Source organism: Phoca vitulina, unplaced genomic scaffold (genome assembly GCF_004348235.1).
Source record: "Phoca vitulina isolate PV1807 unplaced genomic scaffold, GSC_HSeal_1.0 scaffold1, whole genome shotgun sequence".
NCBI lineage: Eukaryota > Metazoa > Chordata > Mammalia > Carnivora > Phocidae > Phoca > Phoca vitulina.
The window spans coordinates 29,546,731-29,565,585 of record NW_022589704.1 but is presented as its reverse complement, the minus strand read 5'-3'; the positions used below and the strand labels follow the sequence as shown (position 1 = coordinate 29,565,585).

General features: G+C 37.8%; 1 protein-coding gene across 1 annotated transcript in view; it reads right to left on the bottom strand.

Annotated features, from left to right (window-relative positions):
- NDUFS1 (NADH:ubiquinone oxidoreductase core subunit S1) overlaps positions 1-18,855 on the bottom strand; it is a 30,829-nt gene that overhangs the window by 5,903 nt on the left and 6,071 nt on the right. The window contains exons 4-15 of the mRNA XM_032403810.1: positions 18,521-18,628; positions 17,743-17,819; positions 17,025-17,106; positions 16,804-16,934; positions 16,159-16,344; positions 13,889-14,023; positions 13,126-13,240; positions 12,062-12,207; positions 11,288-11,416; positions 10,199-10,328; positions 6,301-6,461; positions 1,134-1,288 (exon numbers count right to left, since the gene is read on the bottom strand). Coding sequence (XP_032259701.1) covers positions 1,134-1,288; positions 6,301-6,461; positions 10,199-10,328; positions 11,288-11,416; positions 12,062-12,207; positions 13,126-13,240; positions 13,889-14,023; positions 16,159-16,344; positions 16,804-16,934; positions 17,025-17,106; positions 17,743-17,819; positions 18,521-18,628 — 1,555 coding nt within the window. The remainder of the gene's footprint in view (positions 1-1,133; positions 1,289-6,300; positions 6,462-10,198; positions 10,329-11,287; positions 11,417-12,061; positions 12,208-13,125; positions 13,241-13,888; positions 14,024-16,158; positions 16,345-16,803; positions 16,935-17,024; positions 17,107-17,742; positions 17,820-18,520; positions 18,629-18,855) is intronic.

Below are 18,855 nucleotides of genomic sequence, written 5' to 3'. Positions count from 1 at the left end.
CTGCCCCCTCATGTGCTCTCTCTCATTCTCTCTCTCAAATAAATAAATAAAATCTTAAAAAAAAAAAAAGTCCTGTAACTCAGCACTCATGATTTTTATTTTATTTTTTTTAAAGATTTTATTTATTTGACAGAGAGAGACACAGTGAGAGAGGGAGCACAAGCAGGGGGAGCGGGAGAGGGAGAAGCAGGCTTCCCCCCGAGCAGGGAGCCTGATGCGGGGCTCGATCCCAGGACCCTGGAATCATGACCTGAGCTGAAGGCAGACACTTAACAACTGAGCCACACAGGTGCCCCAGCACTCATGATTTTTAAACTTTTTACACTGTTTATGTAAAAGTGCTTTCCTCTGATTATGTAATAATACTAAACATTCTTTGAAAAGCTGAATTTTAATGTTACATAATATTTAATTGTATAAATAAACCATAATTTAACCATTCCTATTAGTGAAGCATAGGTTTCTTCTAATTCTTTGTTACTAAATATCATCAGGTAAAAACTCTTTTTTTTTCCAGGCAATAACCTTTTTTTTTTTTTAAAAGATTTTATTTATTTATTTGAGGGAGAGAATGAGACAGAGAGAGAGCATGAGAGGGGGGAGGGTCAGAGGGAGAAGGAGACTCCTGCCGAGCAGGGAGCCCGATGCGGGACTCGATCCCGGGCCTCCAGGATCATGACCTGAGCCGAAGGCAATCGCCCAACCAACTGAGCCACCCAGGCGCCCGGCAATAACCTCTTTTTAAAAAATATTTTATTTATTTATTTGAGAGAGAAAGAGAGAGTGAGCATGCACAAGTGGTGGGGGGGTGGGCAGAAGGAGAGGGAGAAGCAGGCTCCCAGGGAGCCTGATGTGGGGCTAGATCCCAGGACCCTGGGATCATGACCTGAGCCAAAGGCAGATGCTTAAAACTGACTGAGCCACCCAGGTGCCCCACCAGGTAATAATTCTTAATAGTATCAACTATATAACTAATAAAACCTATGTTTGGTTTAAAAAAATACTGAGGTGTGTGTGTTGGGGGGAAATTCCTGAATGGAAAATAGTCAATCCACTAAATATACTGCCATATAGTTTCTAATCTACATAGCATAGGATTCTTTTCTGTTTCTGGTGTCACAGATGTTACTTACCTTGATAAATAATGAAACAATCCTTTGGCAAATCCTGTCGAGTGATACAACTTCCATCTGCTCCCAGGAGAAACAGCACTTTGGGAGGGTTCTTACGAATTGCTTCCACCCCAGGTTTATACCCAAGATCCAAAGCAGCTACCTGGCTTGCAATCCTGTAAAACAATTATGGATTTTTAGCACACCTGCAGTGCTATCATTATAAAAAATTAAATGTGACTCCTGAAATGATACTTAATCTTTTCTATTCAATGCTGACAAAAACCTTCCTTCATCTTCTTAACCCATTTTGAAATAGATGTCAAAACCAGAAATAGCAATATTTTACTGTTTTAAGGGTGTCAAACAAAAAAACAAGATGCTTAGAACACTGTCTCTTCATGACATATTTATTTATTGTTATTTCTTATTTTGGGGGGGGGGAAGGGACAGGGAGAGAGAGAATCCTAACCATACCCAGCACAGAGCCCAACGTGGGGCTCAATCTCACAACCATGACATCATGACCTGAGCCAAAATTAAGAGTCAGATGCTTAACAAACTGAGCCACTCAGGCACCCCACTTCATGAGATAATAGTTAATTGAATAATTCTGGAAACTTTATGCTAATTGAGATTGTCCTAAATTGATTCTTTTTTTAATTTTTTTATTTTATTTTATTTATTTATTTGAGAGAGAGAGAGAGAGAGAGCACATGAAAGGGGGGAGGGTGAGAGGGAGAAGCAGACTCCCTGCTGAGGAGGGAGCCCGATGCAGGACTCGATCCTGGGACTCCAGGATCATGACCTGAGCCGAAGGCAGTCGCTTAACCAACTGAGCCACCCAGGCGCCCTGTCCTAAATTGATTCTTATTCAATAGAGCAAGATATAAAACATGATAAGCCAAAAGCAGTCACTAGAGAAAAGTCATATGATTTTGAAAACCAAAAGGGAGAAATTAAAACAGCACTCATAAAACTTTAACTTGGAGAAAACAATATAATTAGTACATATATGTTCCATGAGCATATATTACTCTTATAAGCAGAAAATAATCCTTTAAAAAAGAGGTCTGGAGGCGCCTGGGTGGCTCAGCTGGTTAAGCATCTGCCTTTGGCTCAGGTCATGATCCCGGCATCCCAGGATTGAGCCCTGCATCAGGCTCCCTGCTCAGTGGGGAGTCTGCTGTCTCCCTCTGCCCCTCAGCCCTCTCATGCTCTCTCTCAAATAAATAAGTAAAATCTTAAATAAATAAATAAATAAGGGGTCTGGAATAACTATACTCTGAACAACTGGAGTCTGGTCCAGTTTGCTATTACTAACTTTCTTTCTAGAAATAGCCATTCTGAGGACCTACTGTATATAAAGCAAGTTGATGTTTTACGTATTTGTTAGGGGAGGAGATCAGGTCAAACCAACTCCTACTAGATGCTGCTACTCTGTCAAACTCTGGATAACATCAAAAGCATAAAATGCTTTTAAAAAAACTTAACAATAAATGTAAGATTTATATAATGAAAAGTACAAAACAACTTGAAAGAAATTAAAGACCTTACTAAATGGAAAGACATCCCACATTCATGAATTAGAGGAGTTAATGCTGTTAAGATGGCAATACTCCCCAACTGAGCTTACAAATTCAGTGTGATCCCTATCAAAAATCCAGATGAATAATTTACAGAAATGGACAAGCTGATCCTAAAATTCATATGGAATGCAAAGGACCCAAAATAGCCAAACCTATCATAAAAGTGAACAAAGCTGGAGGACTCATACTTTCCCATTTCAAAACAAATCCCTCTGCCCCAACAGTTCTTTCTTAACTTCACTCAGTATAAGTCTTGACATGTCTCTCTCAAAAATCTGGGCAGAGACTCACATTAACTTAAGACACAGTCCACTTCATCCTGGAAAACAAATTGAGTAAGCTTATGTCTGCCTTTACAATAAAAGATATGTCCTGGGGCACCTGGGTGGCTCAGTTCGTTGAGTGTCTGACTCTTGGTTTCGGCTCAGGTCATGATCTCAAGTTTGTGGGATCGAGCCCCATGTCGGGCTACGCTCTCAGCATGGAGTCTGCTTATCTCTCTCCCTCTGCTTCTCCCTCTGCTCATGTGCCCTCTTCTCTCTCTCAAGTAAATGAATAAATAAAATCTTAAAGAAAAAAAAAAAGATAGGTCCTAATAAACTAAAATGAACTTTCATAAAAAGGAAATCTTGTAAGAATGAAATGACAAACAAGGTTAATAAATTAAAAATTGTAACAAAATCAGTGTTCTCCAGAATGAAAACTCACAAAATGATGGAACAAAATGTAAGAAATTTTCTCTAAACCCAGAGAAAAAGGATATGAGAAAAATTATGAGCCAAAAGTCTCAAGGCCAATCAATGCATAACAAAAGAGGCTTCTGTGTGAGAGCAAATAACTAAGTAAAAGTAAACCAATAACCTTTTTCTGAGCTTAAAAGAAAAAAAAAATCAAAACATTTCAATTTGATAATGGGGAGTCTCTATGATATTCCCAGGCAAAAGTAATGACACCTGAGTGTCACCTACTTAAAATCTGGTAGAATTTTTTTTTTTAACATCAAAAATAAGGAGCCCAAAGGGTGAGGAGGCAGACACACATACATATACAAAGTCAGGTCATCCTCAGTGACAAAACTGAGATTACATTAAATCCTCCCTAAAATATTAAATGAAAGAAAGGGTGCAGAAATACTTAGTATTAAAGGAAAAAAGACTGTCATCTTTGTACCTACCCAAGTAGTCATTTGTGAGAAGGAATCAGAAATACAATGTTAGACAACTGGGAATTTTTTAAAAAGTTTAATTAATTTTGGTACCCATTCAGAAAAACAAAACTGTATAAATAAAGACACAGACGGAAAAGTGAACTAAAAATAAGAAGTAAAAATGGTGGCTAGAAAGGATCCAGAGGTGAACAATGCAAATAAACTCTACCTAAAAAATATAAAGTTTTTAAAAATGTTTACATGATGGGGCACCTGGGTGGCTCAGATGGTAAAGCGTCTGCCTTCGGCTCAGGTCATGATCCCAGGGTCCTGGGATCGAGTCCCGCATAGGGCTCCCTGCTTCTTGGGAGCCTGCTTCTCCTTCTGCCTCTCTCTCTCTCTGTCTCTCATGAATAAATAAATAAAATCTTTAAAAAAAAAAAATGTTTACATGATGATCTACAATGCCAAATTAAACCAAACAGAAATATAACATTGAAACTGAAATTAATGTTTAAGAATTTATTCAAGGGTGCCTGGGTGGCTCAGTCGGTTAAGCATCTGCCTTTTGGCTCAGGTCATGATCCCAGGGTCCTGGGATCGAGTGCTGCATCGGGCTCCCTGCTCAGTGAGGAGTTTGCTTCTCCCTCTCCCTCTGCCCCTCCCCCACGCTCTCTCTTTCTCTCTCAAATAAAATCTTAAAAAAAAACCCACAATGTATTCAAATACTTTTAAATTTAAAAAATTTGCCTATCATATTTAAAAGTGTTTAGCCTCAATCCTTAAACAAATTTGAAAAATAAAACTTTTTTTTTTTTAAAGATTTATTTATTTGAGAGAGAGAGCTGGGGAGAGAGGGAGAGGGAGAAGCAGACTCCCTACTGAGCAGGGAGCCCGATGAGGGGCTCGATCCCAGGACCCTGGGATCATGACGTGAGCCGAAGGCAGACGCTTAACCGACTGAGCCACCCAGGCGCCCCCTGAAAAATAATTCTTAAGATAGAAAGGATTATGCGAAATGGGAAAACTTATTTACTAAGGTAAAACTGTTACAACATTTCTTTTTTATTTTTATTTTTTTAAGATTTTATTTATTTGTCAGAGAGAGAGAAAGAGAAACAAGCAGGGGAGCAGCAGGAGAGGGAGAGGGAGAAGCAGGCTCCCCACTGAGCAAGGAGCCCGATGCGGGGCTCGATCCCGGGACTCCGGGATCATGACCCAAGCCAAAGGCAGATGCTTAACTGACTGAGCCACCCAGGTGTCCCTGTTACATTTCTAAAACTTGGAAATATGCATTAAGAGCCTCAGAAATGTTTATCCTGTTTACCTTAAGAGCTCTACTTTTAGAAATCCACTGTAAGAAAATAAAGTTCATAAGTATCTGTGTATCATTGCATTATTTATTTATAGTTTAAAGACTAGTATCAATTTATATGTTAACAAGAATTAAATGGCTAAAAAATTGTACATATTCATGATATTAAATAGCCATTAAAGTTTATAAAAAATTTCTAATTACAGGAAGAAATTTTATATGGTAGTGAAAATTGATCAAAATCAGGATACAAAACTGTTCACACAGTGTGATTTCAACTATATAACTAAAAAATATTTACACAGGAAAAAGAACCAGACGAAAGTAGGAACAGTAATTATCTATAATTTGGAGAAGAATAATTTCCATTTTCATATTTTCTTCTCTTGCCAACTTCCTAAAATAAATGTGTATTACTATTTTTTTTTGAGAGGTGTGTGCAGGGGTGGGGGGGGAGGGGTAGAGGAAGGGGGAGAAATACCTCAAGCAGGCTCCACACCCAGCACGGAGCGCGACTCGGGGCTCAATCTCACGACCCCTAAGATCACTGACCTGAGCCAAAATCAAGAGTCAGACGCTTAACCAACTGAGCCGCCCAGGTGCTTCAATACAGTCAGAAAAAAACTTCCCTTACATTGAATTCTCATGTTAGCTTACATTTTTATCATTTAATCAAAGTCAGAGGGCTTGTTGCAATTTTTGAACCAAAGTATACTAATACAGATTTTCAAGATTTTCTTAGCACTGCTATTTCAAATATTTTTTTTTTAAGATTTTATTTATTTATTTGTGAGACAGAGAGAACACAAGCAGGGGGAGGGACAGAGGAAGAAGCAGATTCCCTGCTGAGCAGGGAGCCCTACATGGGGCTCGATCCCAGGACCCCGGGATCACGACCTAAGCCAACGGCAGACACTTAACCAACTGAGCCACCCAGGCGCCCCTCAAATATTTTAAATATTATTTATTATCTTTGGTTCTCACACAGAAAATAAAGGTATCTCTTTCACATCTACTACTGAGACATTGCTAAATATTAAGCTATTAGTAAATCTAAATGTGATAGTACAACAGTAACACATGTACACAAAATTACTTGAATCTTACAGTATATAATAGAACAATCACCCAACATACCTATGAAGGATATTCATAACTTTCCAATCACCAGTAACACCACTACTCATCCGAATCTTTTGAGCAATGTTGGAAACAGCTGCAAGAATTGCTGCCCCATCACTTCTCTGGAGTGCAGAACTGCCTACAACCACCATTGGTTTTTTAGCTTCATGTAATACCTATTTAAAAAAAGAACTTTGATTAAAAAACTTTTTTAATTTGCATCTACAATACGTTGTCCCAAGTTTTAGGTTTAATGCAGAATGTCTCTGATTTTTAAGAGTCAACATATAGACATATATACAACCAGATTTAACCAAAAACACCTCACCAATGCTACTATGAAATGGCTAAATGAGTTATCAGATAAAACAGATTTTCTAGAAGTACTGGGAATGAAAGCCTTTTCCAAATATCCCTTGGTCAGAATGATTTTGGGTATACAGAGAAAGACATGTATCATATGACCTCACTGATATGAGGAATTCTTAATCTCAGGAAACAAACTGAGGGTTGCTGGAGTGGGGGGTGGGGTGGGAGGGATGGGGTGACTGGGTGATGGACACTGGGGAGGGTATGTGTTCTGGTAAGCGCTGTGAATTGTGCAAGACTGTTGAATCTCAGATCTGTACCTCTGAAACAAATAATGCAATATATGTTAAGAAAGAAAAAAAGAAGAAGAATGTAGCAGGAGGGGAAGAATGAAGGGGGGGAATCGGAGGGGGAGAAGAACCATGAGAGACAATGGACTCTGAAAAACAAACTGAGGGTTCTAGAGGGGAGGGGGTTGGGAGGATGGGTTAGCCTGGTGATGGGTATTGAGGAGGGCACGTTCTGCATGGAGCACTGGGTGTTATGCACAAACAATGAATCATGGAACACTATATCTAAAACTAATGATGTAATGTATGGGGATTAACATAACAATAAAAAAATTAAAAAAAAAAAAAAAGAATGATTTTGGGTATGTTCCAGAAAAACTGGGCAATGTCACTACAGACATTCAGTTGGTACTAACAGAAAAAGCCACATTCAAGTATCATGTCTACAGTCTTTTATCTACTCACCATGCTCTAGACAAGAACAAAGAGGTAGGGAAAACAATGAACACTAGGATTACAATGCAGAATACCTAAAACTTTCAGGGCTCTGCTTTAAATCATAGTAACTTCCTGAATGCCAAAACTGGAGGGGAGTGCATCCCAAAAGCAAAGGAAACTACAGATTTAGTGGAGGATGGAAAAATTAAAAGTAAAGCAGAAGAGTATAGAGCTCACTCTCCTAACCACCCTCTGTATTATTCTTCAATAAATAACTGGCCCAGGGGCCCCTTGGTGGCTCAGTCATTAAGCGTCTGCCTTCAGCTCAGGTCATCCCAGGGTCCTGGGATCGAGCCCCACATGGGGCTCCCTGCTCAGCAGGAAGCCTGCTTCTCCCTCTCCCACTCCCCCTGCTTGTGTTTCCTCTCTTGCTGTTTCTCTGTCAAATCTTTAAAAATAAATAAATAAATAAATGGCCCAAATCAAAGAATCAGCATGAGAATTATGCCTACATACTACAGAGGAGAATAAATGTCCTCCTTGGGAATTTCCCAAGAATATGTGAAGAGTTCAGGAAAATAGTTCTTTTTCTTATAAAACATTTTATTTACTTATTTGAGAGAAAGAGCACAAGCACAAGTCAGGAGAGGGAGAAGCGGGCTCCCCGCTGAGCAGGGAGCCCAATACTGGGCTCAATCCCAGGACCCCAAGATCATGACCCGAGCCAAAGGCAGACACTTAACAGACTGAGCCACCCAGGCACCCCAGAAAAATAGTTTTCAATAGACTTACAGAAAATAAAAAACACACTTTTTCTCACATGAAAAAAAAAACATAAAAAAGTGACACAACAGAGAGTATTATACAATAGAAGGAGCTTTTTGTCACAGAACTCAGGAAAGAACTGGAAGAGAAACAAATTAGAAATGAACACCATTCCAGAAACAGTAAAAAACAAAATAAAACATGACCTTAAATACAGGGACAAGAAAAGCAGGCTACAGGAAATTATATAAAACAAACTGAAAAAGAACAAAAGAACAAAGGAAAAATGACAGAAAAGATACAAAAGGGGAACCAATATCTCTTTGTTAGGTTTTTTTTTTGTTGTTAGGAGTTCTTTTTGTTTTTTTAAAAAGATTTTATTTATTTATTTGTCAGAGAGAAAGAGCACAAGCGTGGGGAGCAGTGAGCCCGATGCAGGGCTCAATCCCAAGACTCTAGGATCATGACCTGAGCCAAAGGCACTTAACTGACGGGCCACCTAGGTGCCCCTTGTTAGGAGTTCTTAATGAAGGGAACACCACTAACAGAAAATATATTTAAATCTAGTATAGAAAAAAACTTCTGAAAAACACTGATCATTTTCTGGGGCATGGAGATGGGAATTAGAAAAGAGGGATACTTTTCAATACGCATTTCTTTTGCATTTTTGATCACTGCAATCATGATAATGTTTTTCCTATTCAAAACAAAGGAATTGCGCTTAGCCGCTTTGTACCACTTGATTACACCTAAGGCTACACCATCTTGGAACCATGAGGAGAAGTTCACTCAAACACACATGAGTAAACAAAGGCACTGAGGTAGTAAAGCAGGAAGGAATGTCCTTCCTTGATGACATCCTTGGACATCTGTCCAACTGCCTACCCTCCAGAACTGTTATGTGAAAACAGAAACCTCTTACATTTTTTAATAATCAGCATTCCACCACACATGCACAAATACTAAAATAAAAAGAGCTTTGAATTTTCACAATGAGAGGTGCTCCATGTCCCATAAAAAAGTGAAGAGAACCACCACTGTTAATTCTGAAGTTATTAAATTTCAAAGATAAAGAACCCACTATAAAGATTCAAAAAAAGTATCTAGACAGTAAAAAAAAAAAAAAATTAGGACAGGGTTGGGAGGAAATATGACTGACATCAGGCTTCTCCACAGTAACAAAAGGCAGTGTCTACATAAAGTTCAGAGAGGAAAAAAGTGTGACCCTAGAACTTTGTATTCTGCCAAGGCTCTCTTCAGTAATAAAACAGACATTCGCAAGCAAGCAAGAACTCAACGAATAGGGTACTTATGAGCCCCTCTTGGAAAAGTAAGTAAAAACCTATTAATACCAGAAAGCAATGAAATGAATGTAAATAAAGTACTCAGTAATGAAAAAGTCATTAAAAGGACTCATGAAATTTAAGAATAACTCTTGCAGTAAAGAAAGATTTCCCTTAACTTCAAAGTTTAATTGCTTCAGTTTCACTTCAACTTGGAGAGGCTTGAACTCATGAACCTGAAATCATGACCTCAGCTGAGATCAAGAGTCAGACACTTAACGGATTGAGCCACCCAGGCACCCCTTACGTCAATTTCTTTTCTGATAATTTCAAGTAAAATTAAGCTCTGGTATATAAATTAACACATATAATATAAGCTCATTTTTGTCTGCTTATCTGTTCATCCATCTTGCTCTATATATGAATAGAGAAATGATTATGTTTCATCAATATTTGTTTGGGGGTGCCTGGGTGGCTCAGTTGGTTAAGCGTCTGCCTTTGGCTCAGGTCATGATCCCAGGGTCCTAGGATCCAGCCCTGCATCGAGCTCCGTGCTCTGCAGGGAGCCTGCTTCTCCCTCTCTCTGCCGGCCACTCCCCCTGCTTGTGCGCACACTCTCTCTCTGTCAAATAAATAAATAAAATCTTTAAAAAAATAAAAAATTCTTGTTTGGGTTGGTGGAACCTGGGGTAATGTTTTACTTTTTTCCATTTTTCTTTTCTATATTGCTATAATTTTTAATAGTAAACACATATCATTATGACAAAAATAATAACTCTTAAATAATACTTAAAAATCAACAAAAGTAGATGTATAACTTGAGAGCACCTGGCTGAATGGATGGCTACCAAAAGCAATGTCTTGAAGAATTTTGGGAGAATCTCCCAGATGGTCGTATCTATAAGTGAGATCCACTGGGCTGCCAATAAGGGCCACTTTTAAGTCATTGTGAAGCCAGCTGAAATAAAAACGACAAAGTTTTTAGAGCTAAATTACTAAATTAGCATAGTCACCAGTCTCATCAGTGCTAGGGGCTACATCTACTTATGTTACAAATGTTAAAAGCACAAAGCAGTCACAGAACATGTGGCCTTAACAGATAGAATTTATTGTGTACCTTTCAAAATAACAGTGTTGTAAAAATGCACACCAAGGTAAGTCAGTGAATTAATTTCCTGTGAAGAATGCAAACCCTAAGCAAGCTATAAAAACTTTAATTTTAGAATAAATGATGTATAATTTTTATTTCACCATATTTACACAGCAGAGTCAATTATCTCCTAATTATCCATTAAGGTGATTTAAACATAGTTAATGAAAATAAACTACATCACTTTATTCTCTTTGACAGGGAAGTATGGATCCAGCTCTTCTAAAACTAGTTATAAACGTGGTGACCATATATTCTGTTTGTCTGACACAGTGCTGGTTTTCATCTGTATCCTGCAGCATTAACAATTACCCCTTTCACTCTCAACAATGTCACAGTACAGACAATAAATTATACCAACCTATTCATAAGTCTCGAAGATATGAAAAGATGGAGGTATTCTACAAAGTAACTGCCTGTGCTCTTCAAAAAAACGTCAAAAAAGAAAACTGAAGAGTCATGACACTAACTGCAATGTGTGACTTGAGACTGAATCCTGAGCAGGAAAAAAAATCATTATAAAAAAATCATTATAAAAGAAATCATGGAAAAATTGGTGCATCGTGAATTATGTCAAAATAAGAGGACAAAGTATAAAGACCAGCAGGGGGAGAGGGAGGGAATGGACCTTTTAGAAGCTGCACTCCAATTATCTTTTGAGTCTCATTCCCACTAACACCATTAGGAATTAGCTAAAACAGTCATTTTTCAGATGTAAAATAAATTATTATATAAACATTTTTAAAACCCTCAATATTACTACTAACCTCTTTCGAATTCTAGCATTAAATAGTGGTGCCTCAAAACGTGGATTTGTACCAACCAGAAGGACAACATCTGCCTCTTCCACACCAGCAATTGTAGTATTAAGAAGATAATTGGAACGCAAATCTGTGCTAGAAATACAAAATAAAAAATGCAGGTTTACTTCAAAACTAATACACAATGATAATCCATGCAATATTCTTATGTCAACAAGCCCAAGGTATTCCCAAAAAATTCTTATGAAGTATTTCTAAATTACATCAAAGTCTCAGATTTTTTTTAAGATTTATTTATGTGAGAGAGACACCATGCACATGCAAGCAGGGGGAGGGGCAGAAAGAGAGAGGGAGACAAGCAGATCCCCCGCTGAGTGAGGAGCCTACTCGGGGCTTGATCCCAGGACCCTGAGATCATGACCTGAGCTGAAATCAAGAGTTGGATGCTTAACAAACTGAGCCACCCAGGCGCCATTCAGATACTTATTAATAACTGGGATTCTCCAACAGTTCCTGGCTTGACTTTGGTCTCTAAGTGAAAAGAAACTGGTGGGTATGATGGAGAATCCAAGCTGTCATGTATCACTTATTGATGCCACAGATGTACTTATTTATTTAAGTAAACTCTACCACCAATGTGGGATCGAACTTAGGACCCCAAGATTAAGTTACCCACTCTACCAATGGAGCCAGCCAGGCGCACCAGATGTACTGATTTATACACAACTTGTACAAAAACAACAACAAAGCAGGCCTAGATGCTAGCTTCGTAGTTCTCACCCAGCTCCTGTAGTGGGGAAGACCTCTTCCGTGCACAAGGTGTCAGAGTCCACTCTATTAAGCAAATCTTTGAGAGCTATTAGGGCTTCGGCATCCACCAAGCCACCTGCAATTGCTGCCACATCATTGCCTTGAAAACTCTGCAACTAGAAATGGATAAAAAGGGCATCACCAAAAAACCTCCATTCAGCAAAGACCACTGCTCAGAAAACAACAGTCATTTTTTTTTTTTTAAAGATTTTATTTATTTGACAGAGAGAGCACAAGCAGAGGGAGAGAGAGAGAGAGAGAAGGAGGCTCCCTGCTAAGCAAGGAGCCCGATGTGGGACTCGATCCCAGGACCCTGGGATCATGACCCGGGCCGAAGACAGCCACTTAACTGACTGAGCCACCCAGGTGTCCCAACAATAGTCATTTTAAAGTATAAAAAAAGCAACGAACTTTTGACTAAAAAGGCTTACACTAATTATTAATCTAAAAGTGAGAAGCAAGGTGTATGTGAGGCCAAGGTTAGTAATACCACCAGCTTGGAGGGAAGGTATTTGTTTTAAATTAGAAACAAAGGGGCCTCATGATGAGGTTTGGAGGATGAAGACTTCTTCAGAAGTATCTACCATTCCCTCAAGCCCTTTATGTACATTGCCTTTCTCTGACTAGAAAGCCACTCCCTCCATTTTTGCTCTGGCAAGTTTGCATTCATTCTTAGACTTTGCCTAATTCACCTTATGTAGGAAGGCGTCCTTGATATGCTAGTCTGGTTAGGCACTCCTCCCAGGTGCTCTCTCATACATCGTTTCTTGCACAACTACCCAAGCACATGATACCTGACTGACTATAGGTCTTACCGTAACTACTACAAGATTGTGGGAAGTAGGTACCCTGTGTTAGTGGTCTCTACATCGCTACTTCATGCATGATATCTGGCATATGGTTCTTAATAAATGTTAAATGGAAGGCAATCTTGATAAGAGGAAAGAAGAGAAGAGACACACATCCCCCACTCTGCTACAAAGATGTTCCTTGAAAATCACAAATACTATTTATTCTATATTTCAATTTTTTACCATTCCAGCTACACGAGAGAGTGCATCCTCCCAGGAGGTATAGGTTAAAAGCCCCTTTTCGTTTCTGACCATTGGCTCGGTAAGTCTTTGACGTTTTAGCCCATCATAGGCAAATCTAGATAAAAGAAATTATACCATTTGTGGAATCCTGCTTAAGAGGCAACTATAGTTTTCAAGTTTAACATCTAAAAAAATGTTATTTAAATATAGTATGAGTTAAAGTGTCAAATAGACTGATAAATTCTTGGATACCAATAATTATTCCAGGTTTTTTGAAAGATGAATAAATATTTTATGCACATCATCCAAAACTAAAACATTATCTAAAAAGTTTGAGTTTTTATAATTTGTTTTCAGCTACCTGAATAATCTTAAAATTACAACACAAAAATATCTGACAGCTGAAGAAGGAAAATCATTTTTATTTATAAAACTTGAATACTTTTAGATATTTTATCAAAATTATGATGTACAAGCTCTAAGTTACATTTAGCTTTTCTCTAATGAACAAACTGGAATAGATTAAATATCTTAATCCACTTCAAAATTGTAGGATGGATATTTGTCAAAGTTTATATGAAAGCCAATGATATGCCTAGACTATTGTTAATTTTGTCCAATTCTCCATATAAAGTCTAGATTTTCAATAGTCTCTATTTATTAACTAATGTGCAAGTATAAAAACGGTGTTTTAAAATTAAAATTACCATAAAATGTACTTCAAATCAATTGCAAAAATTAAGGAAAACGATGCAGCATATACCTGGTTTTATCAGAGATCCACTCTTCATTGATGTCCTCATGCATCCTTGGTAAAATCCTCATCACCTCTCCTGTTCTTGTGCTTACCACAATATTACTTCCAACCGCATCCATGACATCAATGGATTCTGTCTTTCTAAGAAAATAAACACATATATTTACTATGCTGAGTTTGGCAATAAGGACAAAGTTTCTGTTACCTGATTTATCCAAAACAAAAAAATTTTACAGTGACTTGCCTTTCTGAATTTCTAAAAATAATGGGAACCAGAGAAATTGCAATAAAAAAAATTACCCTCATATTTGACTACTTCACACAAATTTCTACTGTAAAAATAAAGCTTTAGGGGCACCTGGGTGGCTCAGTCGGTTGGTTGGGTGTCTGTTGATTTCGGCTCAGGTCATGATCTCAAGGTAGTGAGATTGAGCCCTGTGTAGTGTGCAGAGTCTGCTCTCCCTCTGCTCCTCCCCGCAATCACACATGCATGAGCTCACATGCTCTCTCAAGTAAATAAATAAAATCTTAAAAAAAAAAAAAAGCTTTAGAGATTGTTACCTAATACAAAAGCTAATGGTAAGGGTTCCAAATGGCCAAATCTGGGAAATATGATTATCAAAATAAATAGCAAGAGGGTAAGATTTCTGGGTGTGGGTGATTATAAAAGCCTGACAAATCCTCCCCACAAAAAGCAAAAATAAAGCTAGACAAAATTAACAAAAACAACCACTGTGGAAATCTACCAAAGGCATACACTATCATGAGAAGCTTTTATGCAGGGAAAAACTACTGAAGTTCAAGTAAGAAGGCTGGAAATCAGTGGTGGTGTGGCTTGGGGCCTGTTCTCATCTCCTTCCCTACCACCTTGAACAGATTCTGCCAGGCTGAGGTAGGCTGTGGAGATGGAAGCTTCTTTTCTGCTCGCATTATGGGAGTCTCAGAAGAAAGAGAGAAAAATCTCTACTTACATCTCAGCTATGTACTGTGCCCTATCCCCCTAATCCTTTTATATACATAAATATGTGGCTTAAAGCCTAGAATTGTAAGATACTCCCATATACTCTAGTGGAAGTTTAAAAATGGGAGGGCAATTTAGGGGCGCCTGGGTGGCTCAGTCGTTAAGCGTCTGCCTTCGGCTCAGGTCATGATCCCAGGGTCCTGGGATCGAGCCCCGCATCGGGCTCCCTGCTTGGCGGGAAGCCTGCTTCTCCCTCTCCCCCTCCCCCTGCTTGTGTTCCCTCTCTTGCTGTGTCTCTCTCTGTCAAATAAATAAAATCTTTAAAAAAAAAAAGAAGATAAAAATGGGAGGGCAATTTAATGATATGTTTCTAGAACCTTAAAAATATTCAGGGGCGCCTGGGTGGCTCAGTCATTAAGTGTCTGCCTTCGGCTCAGGTCATGATCCCAGGGTCCTGGGATAGAGTCCCGCATTGGGCTCCCTGCTCAGCGGGAGGCCTGCTTCTCCCTCTCCCACTCCCCCTGCTTGTGTTCCCTCTCTCGCATAATCTCTCTCTGTCAAATAAATAAAATAAAATCTTAAAAAAAAAAAAATTCAAACTTACTGCAACTACCTACTCCATTTCCTGGTTTAGTAAAAAGGATCAGAGATATACAAGAAAATCTATGAATAACAATTTTTAAAAGAAGATTTTATTATTCATTCACTTGAGAGATGGGGAGAGAGAGAGAGAGAAAGCATAAGCTGGGGGGGGGGGGTGGAGAATCTGAAGCAGACTGCCCTGAGCACAGAGCTGTAGGTGGGGCTTGATCTCACGACTCTGAGATCATGATCTAAGCCAAAACCAAGAGTTGGACACTTAAGTGACTGAGCCACCCAGGCACCCCAATAACAATTTTTATCATAGATTTACCACTACACAGAAACAAACTAAATGTCTAATAATAGGAACTGATTAAATAAAATACGATATAGCCACATGGTTGAAAACTTAATATACAATGAAAGGGGACTATAAATCTTAAAAAATCAAGACAATTTTACTCTTTGGAAGAACGAGTAAATAACATAATTATGTGGTTAAGTACTTTCGAATTAATTTCCAAGAAAACTGTAATTAATTTCCACAGGTTCATCCTATCCTTCAATCTATCTTCTTACCTTCCAGTAAGAGGGTTTTACTTAAAGCAAATACATAAAAACTTAGCAGACCAAAACAATTAGAATACAGGAAGAACACGAATCTTAAATTTTTTTGAACAGTAGCCAACTAAAGGACAAAAAACAAATTGTCAAAAAATACAACAATGAATACCTTGTTTCCCAAGGGCGGGCAGTAAAAGCATAGGGCTTTGAGGTCAGGGCACCTACAGGGCAGATATCAATGATATTTCCAGACAGTTCAGACATGAACATCTTTTCAATGTACGTGCCAACTTGCATATCATTTCCTCTGCCTGTTGTTCCCAAATCATCTACTCCTGCAATCTCACTTGCAAACCTGCAAGATAAAAATGTACTGTCAAATGGTCAAATCCAGCAAAATTATCTCCTTTTCTAACTATGATCACAAAGAGATAATGATTTTGAAAACACTAAAAAGATGAGTATATTTTCAATGGTGAGCATAGTCCTTGAATAAAAAAGAGTTCAATAAACGTTTGCTTATAAGTTAATTGCAGTGTAACACACATATAGAAAATTGCACAAATCATGTATAGCTCAACAAGTTATCACAGAGTTAATGCTTGTAGATTTTGATTTGTAAATTCAACGGAAGTTGATATTCACTGAAAGTGAACAATTCATTTCATTGGCTTATGCAGAAAACATTAAAAACATCCCTCTTCTACAACCAAAAAAAAGTTGCCATTTTTTCTAGTGTTGTTATTTCACCAAATTTGTGAGTATTAACTAAGTATGTGAATGATATTCCAGAAGACAGAAGAAAAAACATTACCTGATGCAGCGAGTACATTGTATACATCTAGTCATGATGGTCTTTACCAATGGCCCAATATTCTTGTCCTCCACAGCACGTTTCCCCTCTAAAAATCGGCTCCTATCACTTCCAAACATCATGGACTGGTCCTTAAATAGATTAGGAGAGTTAATCTAATGCTGCTAGTGAAATTAAAACTTAAGACAACCAAAAAAGATTTATGAAGTTAGATGACATACCTGCAGATCACATTCACCTCCCTGGTCACAAATAGGACAGTCCAGTGGGTGATTTGCTAACAAGAACTCCATCACACCTTCTCTGTATGGAAAATTTTAATATATAAAATGATATAAATTTTTGGCACTCAAAATGGTTTGGATATAGGCTATCTAAATAACCTTCAGAGATGTATCCTTTCTTAGAGTATTAATTTTACATTTACTATCAGAAATGCCAATGCAACCATTATTCTAGTATTAGACACACTATCTAAAAAAATGTTTATATAAGTCTAGGAATAAAATATCAGTATAGAACCTAGAAAATTATGACTTTTAACAATATAAAATTACTGAAAATTGCTAAATGGTCTTCAGAAAACATTCACATTAACTCAAAACAAAAACAAACATATAAATGCATAGCAAAAACAAATAACAGTGTAATATGTTACTGAAATAATCTCAGTTCAATAAGCCCCAGATTCACTATTCATCACAAGTTTAACAAGTTGTTAAAGAAGAGCTTTTAGTGCTAATTCCATTCTAGGCTCAAAACCATAAACACCTGACTTCACCTCCTCAATGTGTACTTATTTCCACTGCTCCTATGAGCTGAACATGTCAACTTTTTCAGAGTTTGCTATTGAATTTCTCATCTATGAGAGGTCTAAATACTGAAATGAGCAATTTTCTGCTCTAAGAAAAGTTACTATGTTAAGTAGCATTAAAGTACCTGGCTTTCTTAGATTTCTCTGAGTTTGTCAGGATATTCCAACCTTTCATTACTGGCATGGCACAAGCAGCTACAACCTGGAATTTCAATGGAAAAATCTTTTATGTACCTATATTTACTTGTAATTATAAGCAACCCAACATATAAAAACATTAAGTCATACATCTGCAAAGAAACAAAACAGTATTTTTGAAGGCTCAATTTTTCAGTTTTCATATTCACAATATAACCTGACACTTTATATTTCTCTTAGAAAAAAATAGGACATCATGCTTTTAAATTCTATTCTCATAGTTAAAGCTACTTTATAAAGAGACTCTGAAACAGAACATCAAATAACTATGTTTTGATTAGCAGGTGCTACTGAATTAAAACTGTATGAGACAAAATGAAATTAAACTGAAAGTGAACCTCTTCATTGCAATCCCTTTCTCTACTGAAAATGGAACAGCAGAAGTGCTTTCAATGTGCTGCTTCGCAATTCCACATCCTACCTGTGTCATATAGCCATGTGGAAATACTGGCAGGTATAAGAAGTCACCTTTACTTTCTAAATCTGTTACAGTTATATAGTGCTTGCATTTATAAAGCACTTTCATCACTGCATTTCCAGTTTTGAAATGAACAGATTTAACTGCACACAAAAAAATAAATTTCCAGATACAATTAAACAGGGCTAGGTTTCTCCACTACAACAATGATTCTAAATAAAGTTTGCTGCAAGATTTAAAGTTTTCTACCTTCTACAGCATGGTGTGGAATTTTAGGTATCAAGTACCTTAGGAGCTTTCTCAATTTCAACCAGGCACATCCTGCAGTTTCCAGCAACAGACAATCTTTCATGATAACAGAATCGAGGGATCTGCATGCCAACCTTCTCACAAGCCTAGAAGACAAAGTAAACATTTTTTTGCATTAGAATGACCTAACCTCATCCTTGTCTTGCCTAAAACACAGAAGGAAAAAAAGTCATCCCCACCTACTTTATTACTCCTATCTGTAAATATCTATACCTTCATTCATTCTTACTTCATTCCTGAAGAGACTTCCCTCCTTCTTTGCTCTTGATTCCTACCTCTGTTTGCTCCAAAGCTGCCCTGCCTCTTTAAGAAT